This window comes from Myotis brandtii, unplaced genomic scaffold (genome assembly GCF_000412655.1).
Source record: "Myotis brandtii unplaced genomic scaffold, ASM41265v1 scaffold115, whole genome shotgun sequence".
Classification (NCBI taxonomy): domain Eukaryota; kingdom Metazoa; phylum Chordata; class Mammalia; order Chiroptera; family Vespertilionidae; genus Myotis; species Myotis brandtii.
The window spans coordinates 20,423,635-20,442,085 of NW_005353967.1; the positions used below are offsets into that span (position 1 = coordinate 20,423,635).

At 44.8% G+C, this 18,451-nt stretch overlaps 1 protein-coding gene across 2 annotated transcripts in view; it reads right to left on the reverse strand.

Annotated features, from left to right (window-relative positions):
• Positions 1 to 1,561: 1,561 nt before the first annotated feature.
• Positions 1,562 to 18,451, reverse strand: part of SERINC5 (serine incorporator 5) — a 54,110-nt gene continuing 37,220 nt past the window's right edge. Inside the window, exons 8-13 of one of the 2 annotated variants that reach the window (XM_014550167.1) lie at positions 18,322 to 18,384; positions 14,720 to 14,846; positions 8,021 to 8,087; positions 5,196 to 5,235; positions 4,106 to 4,250; positions 1,562 to 1,901 (exon numbers count right to left, since the gene is read on the reverse strand). In XM_014550167.1, coding sequence (XP_014405653.1) covers positions 1,754 to 1,901; positions 4,106 to 4,250; positions 5,196 to 5,235; positions 8,021 to 8,087; positions 14,720 to 14,846; positions 18,322 to 18,384 — 590 coding nt within the window. In that variant the 3' untranslated portion in view covers positions 1,562 to 1,753. The remainder of the gene's footprint in view (positions 1,902 to 4,105; positions 4,251 to 5,195; positions 5,236 to 8,020; positions 8,088 to 14,719; positions 14,847 to 18,321; positions 18,385 to 18,451) is intronic. The other variant, XM_014550173.1, reaches the window with a different exon arrangement.

Here is an 18,451-nt window from a genome sequence, read left to right on the forward strand (position 1 = left end):
CTCAACCGGTCCCCACTCCCGGCGCTCCACTCCCACGGGGTAGGCTGCCCATGGCAGCTCTTCATTTTGTGGCTCCAGATCATCTTTCAACTGCTGAGCACAAAGAGCTCCTGCCTAACAAAAGGCTCTTTCTCACACACAAGTGCCTTTTAAAACTGCATCTCAGACACTGTCAATAAGGCAAGTTCCCAGAAGAATCAATAGTTGTATTTGTTTTCCTGGGAGGAGGGCAAAAAAGTAGGAATGAAGTATTTGGCTAATTCCCAAAGCCAGCTTTTTGGCACACTGGAGCCCAGCTGACGTGGGACCCAATTCTGCCCAACTCATACAGTGGGGCACGGACCAGCTTTTCCATCTCAGACCTTCTCTGCCGGGGAGTTTGAGGAGTCCTTCCATCCTGCATGAGACACTAACAGGACACCCCAAGGTGTCTCCACTGGGGTCTCTAACAGACTTTCCACCAAGTAAACTCTCTTCCTGACTGAGAACATCAGCACCGAAAATGGACATCTTCTTGGGCAGCTGCCCGAAGTCCAGTATCTCATGAGGATTAGCTTACAAGTATGTGTTTTAGAACTTTCTGTGGATGCTAGTGACGGCTCCATTAAAAAGCCCCACCCTCCGTCCACCTTCCCTTCTAAGTATATTTGGTCACTTCTACTTGTTTAACCGGCTTATCTGGTCAGCCCTGTCGAGGTGCCGCCTGTGATCCCCACCTCAGCAAATCTACTGCAAAACCCCACAGTGGCCATTAATGGTGTGGCCCCCTTACACATCTGGAAATCAAAAGCCCTCCGTCTCTAACATTTCAAAGGCCTCAAGGTGGAAGAGAAACTGGGGGGCTGACCTTAACACTGAAAGGGGCGCAGCAGGCTTCAGCCAGGAAGCAACCTTCCAGGTAAGGCTCTACAGTATTATTACTGTTAATAGCACGAACAAGTAAGACCATAGCTCTCCATCGTTCAGACAAAGAAAACAACATGAATATTGTTCTATAATCATGTGAATAACTCCACAAATAAGAGTCGTAATTATTGCAGTGACTCCGATCAGGTAGTGATAATACGGGGGGGGGGGGGGGGGGGGGTTGTGTCACACAGGTGGTGATAGCAAATTGTGCTTTGTCACATAACAAAGATACTGAACCCAGAAAGGATGAGGGGACCTCGAGGAAGGGCGACAGAAGGACAACGGCAGATGTGATTCCCAGCATCACAACTTCCAAGGGAAATGTCTGGGGGCCCGGAGGAAGCAGCACAAGTGGAGCTATAAGCAGGTGCTGCCTCTTGTGCCCTATAAATACCAGGGGGCTGTGTGCGGGGTCCCGCAGGCCCAGGTGTGCACAGGGGTCTTCGTTCTGTCAGGGGCAGAAGGCTCAAGATTTTGGCATGTTTTCTATTCCAAGGATAAGAATGACAGGCCACACAAAGTAAATTTCTACCCCTGTGAGGTGTCATACTCCAAACTGTTTTGGTAAAAACGTGCAGAAGAAAACTATTAGCCTAACTACCACCCCAGTTTTTAGGGGTAAGACACATACAAAACATAGCATCACTCAGGATCAACTTGGTTAAAATTTTCAATTCTTTCGGGATAACTTGGTAGTTTCTTTTCGAATTTCAGAATTAAAAAGCTCATCAGGTGATTTTTTCCTCCCCTGAAAGCCAGGGGAAGCCAGCTTTTCGAAAAGCGCCAGTCAGTGCTCAGACCCCTGGGACACTTGCTCAAAGGACGTCCCTTCCAGCTGCAGGCCTCACACATAGAACTGCCGAGAAGGACAGCAGAGGGGCGCCACCAGCGTCCACAGGTACAGCAGCACGCACATCCAGCAGGAGGCCATCTTGACCCAGAAGATGGACCAGCTCCCGTTGAAGAAGGTTTCAATGTAGGCACTTTCATAGCTGTGGGAACGAGAGAGCCATCGTGGTCAGCATAGGAGGAGAACCCGTGGGAGAAGGTCTCTTCTACCAAGTGTCTCCCTGCTTTTGCCCCCTCCAGCCTTTCTTGTTTTCCTAACAACTGAATTCTTATATAATTCACACCCACTTAAAGCATGCAACTCAAGGACTTTCATGTGCACAGACTTGTGGAACTGCCACCATGGTCAACTTTAGAACATTCTCATCGCCCCAAAAAGAAAACCTGCACCCATAGCTGCCCGCCCATTTCCTTCCCTCCTCCTGCCCCCAGAAGTCACTCATCTACTTTTGGTCTTTATGGATTTGCCTATTTGGGACATTTTCATTTTCATATGGAATCACGTGGCCTCTTGGGACTGCTTTTTTTCATTCAGCACAATGTTTTCAAGCCTTATCCCTGCTGTAGCAGTGTCGGTACTGTACGCCCTTTTATTGCTGAGAAGTATTCCATTGTCTGCATGCAGCACGTTTTGTTTACCCATCATCAGTTGATGGGCATTTGGGTTGTTTCCCCTTGTTGGTTATTAACAATGCTGCCTCTGTGCACCCCGTGTACAAGATTTTGTGTGGCCATAAACGTGCCTCATCTTCACTTGGATGTAATATTTGGGAGTAGAATTGCCAGATGATGTCCTAACTTGATGTTTAACATTTTGAGGAACTGCCAAACTGTTTTCCAAAGCAGCTGCACCATTTTACAGTCCTCCCAGGAGTGCCGGAGGGTTCCAAGTTCCCCACATCCTCAACACTTACTATCTGCCTAATTGATCACAGCTCCCTCCATTTTTTTCTTCAGTTTCCCAAGTCAGAAATTCTCAGGAATTTTCAAAGGATCACGGGACAGCATCAGAAACTCCCTCCCTATTTTCTCCCTCAGGAAGATGTTTGGGAAGATTATCACTCTGTTTGAAGCCACCATCCACCACCCCCAACCCCACAAGGTACTTCTCATTCCTCTTCCTCATTTCATTTTTCACCCCAACACTCACGACGATCTGACACACTGTATCTGGTTAGGTTCATGGTCTCCCCATTAGAATGTAAGCCCTGCCACCCAGAACAGTGTGGCACATAGGAGCCACTCAAATGTGTGCGGAATGAATAGAAAGAAAGCACAATAAACCTATGTATATCCTAATTTATATCACATTCGTATCCAACATAAAGTTTCGATTAAAGAATAATGCAAAAAGAATCTGTATGTTGTGACAGGGAAAAGAGTCTCTATGTTGTGACAGGGAAAGTCAGGTGTATCCTATACTGCCAAGTTAATAAAAAACAAACAAAACAAAAAACCTCAAAGGGGGGAGGGTAATATGTGTAATCATATTTATGATAAAAATTATAAATGCATAGAAAAAGAATAAAAGAATATATACCACATTGTTAGCAGTGGTTGGGGGAGGGAGTCACTGTTACTTTTTATATTTCCATATTAGTTTTTTTAAAAGCTGATTTAAACTTTTGTCATGAAAGTGTGAAGAAAAAAAAGGACAAAATACAAAGCAGAAAAGGGATAAATACACAATGCAGATAATGTATACAGATGATGTATTATGAAACTGTACACTTGAAAACTATAATCTTATCACCCAATGTCACCCCAATAAATTTAATACAATTTTTAAAAAGCAGATGATTACTTAAGAATTCCAAGTGCTTCCTCCATTACCATTACTATGTTCTTCAAGACTACCCATATGCAGTTAACCTTCCTTTTTTTTTTTTGAAGTTGCAGTAAGCCTTGGCAATTCCCAGGGTTAAAAGTATGCCACTAGACCAGCGATGGCGAACCTATGACACGCGTGTCAGAGGTGACACGCGAACTCATTTTTTTGGTTGATTTTTCTTTGTTAAACGGCATTTAAATATATAAAATAAATATCAAAAGTATAAGTCTTTGTTTTACTATGGTTGCAAATATCAAAAAATTTCTATATGTGACACGGCACCAGAGTTAAGTTAGGGTTTTTCAAAATGCTGACACGCTGAGCTCAAAAGGTTCGCCATCACTGCACTAGACTAAACTTGAACTGTTTCGGTAAAGGTGAGCACAGCTTGACTTGGAAAATCATTTAGCTGACTCTGGAGATCTGCTCTGTGCCTCAGCACCATATGGAACAGGACTCACCTTGCTTTTATAAAGACTGCCCCTTCTAAAACCCCTACGAAGGCGGGCCACTCACTTGAACCAGTTGGTGACGGTCATCATCACATAGAGGGAAGCCAAAAAGAAGACTCCGTGGAAATAGGAATAGCTGTAGACGGTGCTTCTCTTCTCGTCATAAATGACGCCCGGCCCCTCTTTCATATTCTGCGGGTCTTCAGTGTCTGTGAACCACAAAGCCAGCACCAGCTCCATGAGTGAACAAATGCACACTGACCGCTTTAGCAAAGACACACTGGCTTCAACCCAGGGGCTGTTCCGTAGGAAAGATGCCAAAAGCCACTTGTACCTTAAGGCATTTTCATCTATGCCAAAAGCACAAACCTCCCACCCTACCCCAGAACCTTCCTGAACAGGATGAGTTACCTAACATCCCATATATTTTATTTATTTATTTTAAATCTATTGAGGGATCAAGTCAAGTTTATTTATTTTTATTGATGAGAGAGAGAGAGAGAGAGAGAGAGAGAGAGAAGGGGGGGGAGAAAGGGAGAGAGAGAAACATCAATCCGTTGTTCTACTTATTTATGCACTCACTGGTTGATTCTTGTATGTGCCCTGACCAGGGATTGAACCCACAACCTTGGCATATACCAGTAGGGACCATGCACTAACCAACTGAGCTGCCCTATTTAATAGAGCAGGGGGGGAAAAAGCTATTAAAAACACAAAACTTATTATAAGCTCAGAAGAAAGTGAGAAAGAGTAGAGAACTCCTCAAGCCCCCGGGATCCTCCAATTCAAGAAGAAAAGTTAAGTTGAGGAAAAGAATGGTCCAAATTATGGTGTCAGGACCTCTTGGTATTTTCCCAATTTTCATTCCTTCAAAAAATGTACTTTCTGCTTCTCTAAATCTCACTGTATAACTTAAATATGAGCCAACATATTAGACTGATTTCTTGCCTGCCAGAATAGCGAAACAAACCAAGAAAACCTCACAACCCTTTGGGGAGAGTATGAAAAGTATGTACAGGGTAAACTGTCTGTGGAAAAAAGTTTCCCCTTACCATTCAGTTATTTGTACGTGAATCCCAAATGCCTACAGACTAGACTAGAGCGACAGGTCTGCAGGGCCACACAGATGCATAGAGGGCAAGTTCTCTACTCACCTTCTCCATAGGGACTGAAGCAAAAGCAACACCGAGCTACCTGAGAGAGCAAAACCAACAGTCAGGTGACTTGCTCTCCACTCCCCACACCAGTAAAGCACTAACGGCCACTGCGTGCCAAGCCGCCCCCGTCTGAATTATATCCCAGGCCCAGAACTGCACACTTTACCCCTTCGGGAGGTGTTAACGAAGCACCTGCTCTTCCCAGATGCTCCGGGTGCTGGTGATGGGAAACACAATGGACTGAGGGGAGCTGCCTTCAAGGGACACACTCAGTTCCTGCGCCTGCTGTGGCAGACAGTCTACACTGCAGCTCCCAGGCTTTGCCCCAGCAGTCACCCTGCCCGAGGGCAAGCCCTTCCTGGACAAGCCACAGGAATGAATCCCACAGCAGGGGGGAAAGGGAGCAGCCACTGACCCCTGGGGGACAGGCCCGATGGGCCACATCTTCCCTGGAGCACTTGTTGGGGGTCAGCAAAGATGTGTCCGGCCTGCGGCACCCTTCAACATCACCCTCGGTCCACTCTGCCTCTTCCCTTTCTTTTCTCACTTTCCTTTCACTAATAAATCTCCTGCTCATCAAACTACCTGGGCAGCTGCCTCTGAAAAACTCAACCTGAAACACAAAGTGAATGAGACAAGGTCCCCGCTCTCATGGAGCTCACTCCTGGTGCTTCGCTCTACTAGCTACTTCATTAAACCCTCTCCAACCTCTGAGGCTGGGATGATATTCCTATTTACAGTTGAGGAAACTGAGGTCAGGCAACTAGCTTAGTGAAAGGAGCTGGGACATGAGTGCGGGATGAGAACCCCAAGGCCCATGACTCACAAGAGGCAACCAGTAGCATGTGATATCTAGGAAGTGGTGGGGCCAGGAGAATCAGCGATGGTAACGCGAAGGGATCTGGAAGCAGGAGGCCTACCTACACTTCCTGTAAAAATCAGGCCGCTCAAATGGCACGGGAGTGCGGGGGACAGGGATGGTGGGATACTTCCCTTTGAAGAGCCTTTGGTATCTTCCAAATTTCGTACCAGGTTTCCAACTTACTCAACATAATAAACTTAATTTTAAAAATATCAGGTTATGAACAATAACTACATGACTTCCGAAGTACGCTCGTAAACAGATAAGAAACACAAGTACCAAGGAGGTCTGGGAAGCGCTGGGTCCTGGATACTCGGGCTGATAAAATTTTTACTACAAAGAAGAGAGCCAAGGACAAGGACATGGGAGCCTAGGCCTTCACCCCATTTATCCACCTCACAGCCACGTCCCTGTTTCCCTCCTACATCAAGGGAACTTGTAATAAAGGGACTGGCCTTGACAGAATCTTGCATCGAGTGGCACAAAGACTCACTAATTCATTCAGGGGGCCCAAGACATGGTGTGCTGGGATCCCAGTTCTTCAGAAGCTTCAGTTACCACAAGAAACGAACTCTCTTTCAAAGGAGCACCCTGTGATACGTGATGCAAGGGGAGCAAACACCATCCTGCATGCTCCCCATTTCCGGAGGAAACACCGGACATTTTCCTCGGAAAAAGAAAAACATCCTCTCTCAAATCGTACTTAGAGACTCGCTGTCCTTTGCACATTAACTCTGTGCACGATAGGGATATTGAAACCATAAGGTACCACCCCAGCAGGTGGTCACCCAGTCGGTGGTGAGAACAAATGCCTGCCTTCCAGAGACCATTCTCTTATTCAGTCTCCTTATTCATTCTCTTATTCAGTCTCTTTTTTAAGTGACAGAAAGAGCTGGGGAATCATGCTGGCAGACTGACAAGCCTTCACAACGGTTCCCTCTCTCCAGGTCAGGTGCCGGAGAGACCATCCCCAGAGACGCAGCTGCAGAAGGAAGCGCCCATCAGATAAGCCAGGGCTCTTAAATCCAGGGAAAGCTATTAGGATGCAGCCAGGGCGGGATGCCAGGCAGGGTTCCCAGCCCAGCCAGGCCAGGAGCAGCAGCTGAGCTCTTGGTTATCAGTGGTGGTTAGGAACACAGGCTCATGGTTACATGCTGGCAAATCCAAAGTTTAAATGACTTTGCAAAAGGAGAGAAAACCCTCATTGGGTTTTCATGAGGATAAAATGAAATGACATATGTAGCACCTAGCACAGTGCCTGGAACATAGCAAGTGCCACAAGTCTTAGCTATCACTGGACTTTCCATTCTTGGGGTCAGGGCTGAATTGTTTCCTGGCTGCCTCCATCTGGTTAGACCTTTTTAAACCCTGGATGTTCCACTGTAATAAAATACACTCTGCTGACCACTGGCATCTGCCAACCAGTATGATTCCTTGGACATTTATTGTTCACAATTCTTTACCCAGTGAAATGCCCACCTGATGGAACTGACACCCTTAAATAAGCTAATGTGCAGACAATGCTCAGCCGTGTGGCATACAGCAGATGCTGCTCCTCCCCTTCTCCATCGTCCTCTCCTCCTTCGGAACAGCTGTTACATAGCCTCACAGTTGTGCTATGTATGGAGGGCACAGGCAGGTATAAAACAGAGGAATGGACTAGAAATTGTAGAAAACCACACACATTCCATTATGACAGAAGAACAAAGAACAGCTTGACAAAGCCACCCCGGCCTCTGGTGGGAGGTGGGCAGCAGGATGCCACACAAGAGGCCAATCTTGTTGGAGGAAAATCAAGGATTTTAATCCCATAGTATATATAGGATATTTCTTTATGAATAAAAACTGTCTTCTTAGGATCATGGAATGCAGATCAATAAAGATACAAATAAACATACAAAGCCTTCCTGGGAAGTGGGTCTTCTGAGAAAAGCAGGACAGGAAAAGGAAAGGAACTTACTTCCAGTTCGGGAGCTGCGTGGCGCCCCGCCAGAGCATCAGAACTCGATCTCGTTGTCGATGTCAAACTAGGAAACAAACAGAAAGGTCAGCAGAGCACATGGACGTGCTATGTCCCATCAGAGGAAGGGCAGGGCCGCTGGCCAATGTCCAGTGAGAGACTCACGACACCCACAGTCCTCCCCGCTTAGATAAATGTAGTCTATTTAAATATCCACTGTATTCCAAAACTGGCTGACTGATTCTATAGCTAATGTTGTTGACATGAATTGCATTAGATCATTTTGTGCAAAGAGAAGTTTGTAAAGAAAAATAAGATGTCTTTTGGTCCCATTATCTTGGTTTTTGCCTCTCTTCCCTTAACTGCCAAAATAATTTTCTGATTTCACTTTTATCATTCCCCTCCCTTTGACCATTCTCACTTAGAAGGGATCAAAAGCACAGAGGAACCCAGAGATGGCAATAAAAATTCAGGGCATGAAAAACAAAGGTCACATTACTTACTGTGGTAATCAGCCTATGGCAGAACAAGGTTTTCTGTTTAGAAATTCAATATAGACTAACTAGTTGTGGGTGTGATTTTTTAAAAAAAATCTTGCCACTTTCCCCATACCTTGAGAGGTAAAATGTTATAAAATTTTACTTACAGGAGTAAAAAAAAGTATTTATTTTCCCTAGGGGAAAAGAGGGGGGAACATTTTAAGCAAATTATACTTTAGGGTTCCATCTAACTGTATAAATTTGCTTAGCAAATATTTACTGAAGGCCTGCCACGTGTCAGGCCCTATTCTAAGCACTGGGGACTCAGTGAAATCCCTGCCCTTAATGCAGCTTCGGTGCTAATCTGGAGGCAGGTAGAGTGGTATGTGTGTGGGAGGGTGACAGATTGGGGAGTGTTGCCTAGTAGAGGCAGGAATTAGCAGGTTCTTTTCAACCAAATAAACCTCATGAGGAAACACTGCCTTCTCTGCTCATTCTCATCCTCTTTCCCAAGGAGAGAAGAGATCAATGAGATGCAAATCTATATATATAAAAGCCTAATATGCTAAGCGTCCAACCGATTGGTCGACAGTTTTGTCAACTGTTTGGTCAACCACTTGACCAGTTGCTATGATGCACACTGACCATCAGGGGGCAGATGCTCTGACCAGTAGGTTAGCTTGCTGCTGGGGTCTGGCCAATTGGGACTGGGTGAAATGGGCCAGACACGCCCTGGAGCCCTCCCACGGTCCCTCCCCAGCAAGCCGGCCCTGATCAGCCCCAATGGGGACTGGGCGAGATGGGCTGGACATGCCCTGGAGCCAACCTCCTGCAGTCCCTCCCTGGCCTCTAAAATATTTCTTCTAATTAATTTCTTTTCAATGTGCACGAATTCATGCACTGGGCTTCTAGTAAACAATAAAAAGCCTTAGTCATAAAAAGGTCCTCTGGGATCCAAGCTACTGCTTCTTTTGTGGTCCACTGAAGACCAATAGCATCACTTTCATTTCTGCTTTGAACAGATGGATGCTAATTGAGGCCCACTCCACTCCCACTTCCTGACTCTAAGCCTGGGTAGAGGAATGACAGAAACATTCCAATGGCTGTGCACCCAGGAAATTTACGCCTTGCTCCTGCATTTAAGTGTGCTATATTTTGTGCCTTTGAATTATGATTTAAGATAGTATACAGTTTCCATGGGGATAAATATAACTTTCAATTTTAGGAACAGGTCAGTATCTGGAATTTTCATCTAAAAGATGATATTCTTTAAAGAGTGTAGAATATATATTCATTTTATAAATTCTTTGCAATGGATGGTTTCAGAAAAACAAAGCTTTGATTCTGGCACTTTTGCGGCTTCACTTCCACCATCAGCACTGAAAGGGGAACGTTTTATCCTTCTTGAAGTTCATTGTGATGTGTGACGTCTACAAGCAGATGTTACTGTACAATAAGGTCTTTATTCAGTAGTGGCCTTTCCCCACACTCTTCTTGGAATTATTAAGAAAATATTGTTTTTACAAGCTCTTACAAAACACAGAAAATTCTTACTGTCTGCATTCTGGCTGTTATTGACCCATCTGTTTGGTCAGCGCAAGACAAACTGTTGTAAAATAATTCCCGGATTATCCATAATCTCTTGTCTCCTAGCCCTAAAATGTGAGTGGTGTTAACCAGGACTTCCTGTGGGGGGCGCAGGAGACTAACAGTATTTGGTTGGGACAATGCTTTCCCATACAGAGAATGTCCACCACACGGCAGTATGGCCACTGTGCCTGGTCCCCGTCACAAAAAGCCAGCAGTGGCTTTCAGGCATCGTGACAACCAAAAAGATAAGATGCCTCTCTGTACCTTTGCCCAGGAACCACTGCCCTGCCCACAGTGACAAAGAGATTCAAACACAGGTGCTTCTGGCACTGGCCAAATGCCCCCAGATTACAGAAAATCACTAAAACCATGTGCAGACTTTCCTATGGGACACCACAGATTCTGATTCCCTCACACACTTGCAGGGCAGGCCTTTGAGAGGTCCCATGGCCGTTCCCAGCCTTTGTGTGGTGAATTCAATTATGTTCCTGCTGCTGTGTAAATGGTGACGCACAGCTCCCAAAGGAGACCAGAGTCCTTGGGGAGCGTGGGGCAGGGCTCAGCAGGTCCCGGTGCAGAACATGGGAATTTCTAGCTGGCTGGCTGGCAAGTGGAGGATTCCCAAAGTAAGATACACCCCCTCCCTTTCTCTTAAAGCAGAGTATCAGGCCCAGAACACACGAGAATAGACAGCCCTCCTTGATTCACCAATTTTTCTCTTTTTAAGCCAATCTCTCTAATGCCAACTTACCAACCTTGTACCTATGTTCACACAGTATGCAACATGGCTGTGAATGTCCCATTTTCAACTAGCCAGTTGGAAATTTAATAAAGATTCTTTCTTAGCTTTTATAACTTTATATCCAGTTTTTGTTATGCTTAAGAGAAAATATAATCCTTTCTTGTGTAAGCTGTCTAGGAATTTGAAGTAGCTGGGTAATGTTTCACAACACAAGTGCCTCCTGATAATGTCATTATGTGAGTCATCTAGCTTATCTTTCTACCAGAGTGAAGAATGGACCTTACTCCAAGCCAACACAAGGGGAAAAGTTCTGACCCGTCTCTCCAAATAGCCCAGCAAAAGAGACTCAAGGAGAGGTGTCCTGAAATTGGGGGTGCAGAGCTGTAGGAATAGGCTCCATACCCATTTTCTTTTAGGTACAGTGAGGGGATTGAACTCGATTGACTCCAGAATCCTATCCAGTCTGACAGCTTGAACTTGAAACCAACAGAAGAATACTCTCAAAATCTAGAGGCCAAGGAGGGAATTAAGGAATAGTTGGGGGAAGCCAGGGCCTGTCACAAGGAGCCAGGCCGAGGAGGGTGTGGGGGGACCGGCCTATAGAATGAGCCATTGGGGCGCTCCTGCATGGGGTCCAAGCTGTGACACTTCCTCCTCACAGTGATGCCTGGAGGCAGCAGAAGGGGGTCTGGAGAAAGGGTGGCCTCGGTCAGAAAGCCAGGGAGTGAGTTTGGGCTGAGCCCTTCTTCAAGCTGAGACCACAAAAGAGCAAAACACACTCACAGCGAGTGTGTCAGCAGCAGGACTTGGAACAGAGAACCAGGAACTGAGGATAGAAGTCATCATGAGAGCCCCTAAAGTGGTGTGAGTGTGTGTGTGTGTGTGTGGGGGGGGTGGTGGAACGCGTGTGTAGGGGGGACTCCTATACATGAATAGGTAAGAAGACAGCACAGTGAGCCTTCTATGACCTTACAGAAAAGTCAGCCCCAGCAATCCTGGATTTTCATTGAAAATGGGTGATTTCTTCTCCCTTTAATGTGCATACACACCACCTAGTCTTTTAGCTTCCTACAGATTCTATCATTTCTAGAAATTCCTGCAATCGTGTGCAAATGACAGTTTCCACCCAACCTCTTTTTGTAACATCTTCCAAACTTTCATTCCTCTGAGTCTGGGAAGAAAACATAAACTCTAGAAGCCGTGATTTGAAAACCTCCTGATTGGCCGCCTCCCACCCCCGGCAGGAATTCCCTTTATTCACCGCTCTACTCACTAGGCCTGAACTCACTTCCCTCCGGGAGCTGCAGTGATGACTGAGCAAACATTGATCCGCCCCCCCCCCCCCCCCCCCCCCCCCCCCCCCCCCGGGCGCCACCTGGTTACCCTGTCCTCGGCTTGGTGTGTGGCTGCTGTTTCCCACCTCCTCTTCCATCCAGCACTATGGTTTTGCAGTTTAATTACTAGCATTCGATTAACATTTGCTATCGGCATTTAGACAGACTTTAAGTAGCAGCTGTCAGCTTTGAACGTTGTTATCTTTTGGGGACTATCAGACCAGAGTCCCCAGACCATACCAACCTCCACTGTGGTGCCTCTGAGGTCCGGAAGAAGTGATGTTTTATTTAGCATCACTCATTCAAGGGTGGCGGTGAAAATCTGATAGGGTAAAAAGTCCATGCTGCAAAATGACACCATTTGTGGCAATTCTATCAGCACTAAGTAGAATTTTTGCCATCTTTCCATTGATAGGTTTAAAGCAAATCCAAGCCCTGCCTTACCTAAGGGGCAAACATTTTTTTAGGTATCTAGCAACCCACAAAAACATATGATTTTAATCTTTCAAAGTTCTTTACAGTTTTTTTTTCTGATAACAAGAATAAAAATAAATCATAACCCTGGCCAGTATGATTCAGTGGTACAACGTCAGCCCGCACAAGGAAGGGTTGTGGGTTCGATTCTGATCAAGGGCACATACCTGGGTTGCAGTCTCTAACTCTCCCCCTCCCGTCCCTTCCACTCTCTGAAAAAGCAATGGGAAAAAAAAAAAATTTTAGGTTAAAAATTAAAAAAAAAAAAAAAAGTCACCACTATTACAAATTTGGTTCCTTTCCTTCCTGATTTTTTTTCTATATACATAAACACAACTATATTTTATTTTTAAAATGGAATACTCTATATTTATAGTTTAGTAACCTACTTTATTTTCACTTGACTTACCAGTGTTTTTAATAGGCCAATTCAGAAAAAACATTTGAGAGACCAATGAAATTAGCCATGTTGCTGCCCTTTTCCCCGAAAGCCCAACAATAACAGACTCGGGAAGAAAAGGCTTGCTCAAAAGAAGGAAGAGCTGAGAATCAGGATTCAAAACTTGGGCGCCTTTATGTTTTTCTCTGAAAACATTCATTGACTTGGGCCCGAATCCTATCTATTTCTGTTTATAAGTAGTATTCGGTGAACAATCGTGTCATCATTAAAAATAAAAGGCCAGAAACTGGTCACCAGGTGTGCAGGAGAGGCTGTTCCGTGACAGCCGCTGTCTGTTCCGCAAGCTAGACCTGGGCCAGAACAGAGGTTGCTTTCTGCAACCCCCCCTTAGAGAAGGTCTGATAATAATTAATGTTCATCTGACATAACTCAGCAGCCTCCCTTGACTCCTGCTACATGCTGGTCCTGGAACAGGTTGTTGTCCTGACCTGGTCAAGCATGTAAAGTTAATTCCCGTGCCTGGCAGTGTCGGAGCACCATCCCCCCTTTACCCTATATAATCCTTTGGCACCTGCCAAGAGGCACAGGGATCCATTTGGTCCTACAACCACCCACGACATGCCCCGGACGTCAGTTTTCCTCAAAAAACCCTGCTAATTACCAGACTGGAGTGGCTAGCCTCCTTCTCTGCCCTCTGTTCACAGAGGTTGATTTTCAGTCCTGGGGCTTTTCCCTGGGGCTGGGTGTACTAACACCATGGTCCCTCCTGGTGCAACGAGGAGACTGTCACCATGGCAAAGACAGAGTGAGCATCAATGTCACCACCACCTGCAACACAAGCAAGTACTTGGTCCCTTTCTAACATTAGGGGGTGGTAGAAGCTATAAGAGAAAATGCCAACTTGCCCAGAAAGATGTTTTATTTACACAAGGTATCACCATCAGCATCATTTCATTTCAGCCAAAGGAAGATTATAATGCGCCCAGGACAAGTTGAAATGTTTATATACTGAAACATATCCCATAGAACACAGAAGTAAAACCTAAACATGAAAAGGTTACTGTCAAAGGGGAACGTAATTATCAGTGAAACATCTATCCAGAATAAGAAACGAACCATTTCTAGCCCTTACTTTTCTCTCTCTAGCAATCTTTTAAACATTTTAAAGGTATAAGAACCCTCACCGTAAGCATGTGAAATGCAGCCTGCTTACGTATCACACCTACTTTTGGGGAGCTCTGGACTCCTTAATGGGACTGTGGGTTTTAGCATAAAAAGAAAAGGGGGGTACTTCCTGTCTTTCCTAGACAAGGCACAAAATGACCGTGTACGTAGTGCTTTGTGTTTTGCATCAACAAAAGAACAAATGGTATTTCCCTTGGATTAGAAAATTCCCCAAACATCCTGGCGTATACCACACTTTGTGTTCACTTGCCGTCCAGTAATGCATTAGCAAGTAATATTCAATCGTCTTTTAAAGGGTTGCAACGTATCACATCCTTATTTTATTTATCCCCTATAAATATAAGACAAATGAAGTCCAAACACCTTATTATTTCTATTCTCCTTCTTCCTCAGAAGGCATTTGTTTTGCTGCCTCGCAGCTGCTAAACTTATTTAAATTCTTCTCCTGCACATTAAAAGTCTGTGAAGATGAGCTCAGGCAATCCTAAAACTTACCACGAATATAAGATGCACGCAAACAAGAGAGTGGTACCCAGTCCAGTCACCAAGTTTTCGTCTCTGTATAGGTCCTGACCAAAGTCAGGCACACAGATCGTAACGTTCTTCCCATGTGCATCCAGAACTTGCAAAGGAAAAACAAAGTAACCACAGTTAAATCAGAAAAACCTGCTGTAACTCACTCACTCATTTGGGGAAAATTCAGGTAGCTTAGAAGAGTCAAGACTTATCACTGGGAACTTCTACTCTATAGTACAACTCGACACAGGCTAGACTGTGGCTATTTCGAAGCACCCCTCTCCTACCTCACACCTCTGCAAACAGGACCCCCCGATTCTAAAGTGTTCTTCAGTTCACGACCTTTGCAAGAGCCTTGCTCTTTTTCACCACTATTCAAATATTACACAGTACACTTAGATTCTTTTTGTCGTTGTCATCAATCCTCACTCAAAGATCTTTTTTCCCATTGATTTTCAGAGAGAGTGAAATGGAGAAAGGGGGTAAGACAGAGAAAGAAAGAGAAACATTAATGTGAGAGAGACACATCATCGATTGGTTGTCTCCCGCACGGGCCAGGGATCAAACCTGCAACCCAGGTATGTGTCCTTGACTGGAATCAAACCCCTCACCCTTTGGTGCTTGGGTTGACATTCTAACCACTGAGCAACACCCACCAGGGCAACTTAGGTTCAGTTTATTTGGCAGCCGCTGAACAGAAATAATGTACAGATAATTGATCACTCTCTCTGGAGGTGTGATAAGGGCATTCAACTACCAACTGAGTATCAGATAACAGCTTTCTGCCACAACCTCCCCCAGATGACAAGTCATTTTACTGCCAGTAACAGGATGGCTGTGACCTCTTTCAGGCTGTAACCTGGGAACCTACTGAGGTTGTCTGGATTTTTAAAATATTTTAGAGGCTACATAACAAAGATTTCCGTAGTATTACCATCAGTGGTAGTTTATTTTTTGTCTAACACCGTCTTCAATTTTGAACACCCAATCTAGGTTTGACTGCCAACTCTGTCCCCATAAGGGACAGAAACCATTTTACAAACATACATTCTAAGCGTCTGAAGTTGGACTAAAATTATTACTAGTACTCACACTTGAACAGTAAACATAACTGTGTATGCTGTGGTTAAAGGAATCTTTATTCTTAGGCCAGTGAAAAATGTTTTCTTAAAAACTGACCAAATATGAACTTTGCTATTTAAGTAGTACCACCTGAAATTAAAAATAAAAGTTGTTTTTTTTTTGTTTTTAAGTGATACCTGCCATTAAAAAGAAAACTATGTTAACTAAAACCCCAATAAGTTAAAACCAGAGATTAATATATAGTTATAAAGTCCTGAAGAGACCAGGTTTAAATAAACTTAGTCAAAATAGAACTTTGTTTAAAAAAAAATTATATCCAAGAGCGTCGGACTGCGGACTGAAAGGTCCTGGGTTCGATTCTGGTCAAGGGCACATGCCTGGGCTGCGGGCTCAATCCCCAGTAGGGGGCGTACAGGAGGCAGCCAATCAATGATTCTCTCTCATCATTGATGTTTCTATCTCTCTCTCCCTCTCCCTTCCTCTCTGAATTCAATAAAAACACATTTTTAAAAAAATTATATCCAGGATAGACTATACTTTATATAAGGCCTATAATTATATCACTTCACACTATAAATAGCTATAAAAACAAGATGCATACATAGTACATACATATGCTAAACCTTTCAAATTATCTTTGCCTTTGCTTTCTAAATAAAATTTTTAAAAAGACCTTCAATTTTGTTTTTTACTGGCAAGACTCAGGGGCTTATACAATAACACTTTATAATATAATCCTATATAATAAAAGTGTAGTATGCAAATTGTCCCCTCAACCGGGAGTTCTTCTGGGAGTTTTGACCAGGGGGCAGGGCCGGCCAGGGGAAGGGAGGGAGGCCCTGGTCAGCTGCAGGCAACTGTGATGTGAGGTGAGGTGAGGTGCAGTGATATAATACAACACAATACAATATAATCTATAGTAATAAAAGGGTAATATTCTAACTAGATCAGACATCCTTCCGGACAAAGCCACGGTGGCGGGGGCTGAGGCAGAGGCAGTTAGGGGCAATCAGGCTGGTAGGGGAGCAGTTAAGGGGTGACCAGGCTGGCAGGGGGGCAGTTAGGTGGCGACCAGGCTGGCGGGAGAACTGTTAGGGGGCGACCAAACCAGCAGGGGGCCAGTTAGGAGTGACCAGGCTGGCAGGGGGGCAGTTAGGGAGCGATTAGGCCAGCAAGCAGAAGCAGTTAGGGGCGATTAGGCAGGCAGGCAAGTGGTTAGGAGCCAGAGGTCCCGGATTGTGAGAGGGATGTCTGACTGCCAGTTTAGGCCACATCCGGCAGTTGGACATCCCCCAAGGCATCCCAGATTAGAGAGGGTGCAGGCCAGGCTGAGGGACCCCTACCCCCGTGCATGAATTTCGTGCACTGGGCCTCTAGTCCTATATAATAAAAGCCTAATATGCTAAGTGTCCAGTCATCCATTCAACCAATCAAAGCGTAATATGCTAATGATATGCTAAGGCCACTCAACTGCTTGCTATGATGTGCACTGACCACTAGGAGGCAGACAGTCGACTGGTCGACCAGTCGCTATGATGTGTACTGACCACCAGGGGGCAGACGCTCCGACTTGTAGGTGAGCTTGCTGCTGTGGTCTGGCCCATCAGGACTGAGCGGGACGGGCCAGACACACGCTGGAGCCCTCCCGCAGTCCCTCCCTGGCTGGCCAACCTCTCTCCCTGGCCCTGATTGTGCACCAGTGGGGTCCCTCGCCTGGCCTGTACCCTCTTGCAATCCGGGCTGAGGGAATCCTCCCCCCGCCCCCCCAGTGCACGAATTTCATGTACTGGGCCTCTAGTAAAATATAATATACTTTGATAGTTCTCAAATAATCATTGCAACTACGAAACTAGCTTATCCTTATATAGTACCAACTATGTTTGAGAAACTGAATTCTTAAAAATCACCTTATAAAGTAGTAATCTTATTTAAGTGTCTTGTTATATTAAAATTTTATTTTAAAGGCAAGGTGTCTAGGCAGAGAAAGGTAAGTAACTTTGTACAAGTTACTTAAGTGGCAGCACCAGGCTACCAGGCAGTCCAACTCTAAAGCTCATGCATGCTCTGTTGTCTCTATAAATAAGTGTTATTTAAGATGAGCAATTCAAGGTCACACAACCAGCAAACGGTGCAGCTGGGCTCAAATCTCTTCCTGTTTCTTGCTTCCCACTTCCATGTTTTTTCCACTATTTGTTTCAGTCAAAGAAATGACTATCTGAAGAAAAGTAATACCCAACTAAAAAAACAACAACAAAATAAACAAAGAAAAATAAAAACATCCCTTAAAAACAAAGCAGAGAAATGCAGATTAGGCCTAAAAGCAAACTCAACAGTCCACCTTTGTACATGTCTCTCCTACACAGCAGGAAGACTAGAAAGAATAAATTTTCATCTTCATAACCCACCTTAAGGTCTTTGTTTATTGAAAAAGTCTTAATCATTTCTCTATTTTGATTTATTTCGAGCGAGGGGGAATAGCTCAGTGGAAGAGCACGTGCCTGGCATGTATGAGACCCCGGGTTCAACTCCCAGCATCTGCAACTCGGCCTTCAACACCACTCTTGAAGGAACACAGGCTCCTCTTGATTTACTGCATCCCTGATATTTAAACAATAGCTCACAGAGACA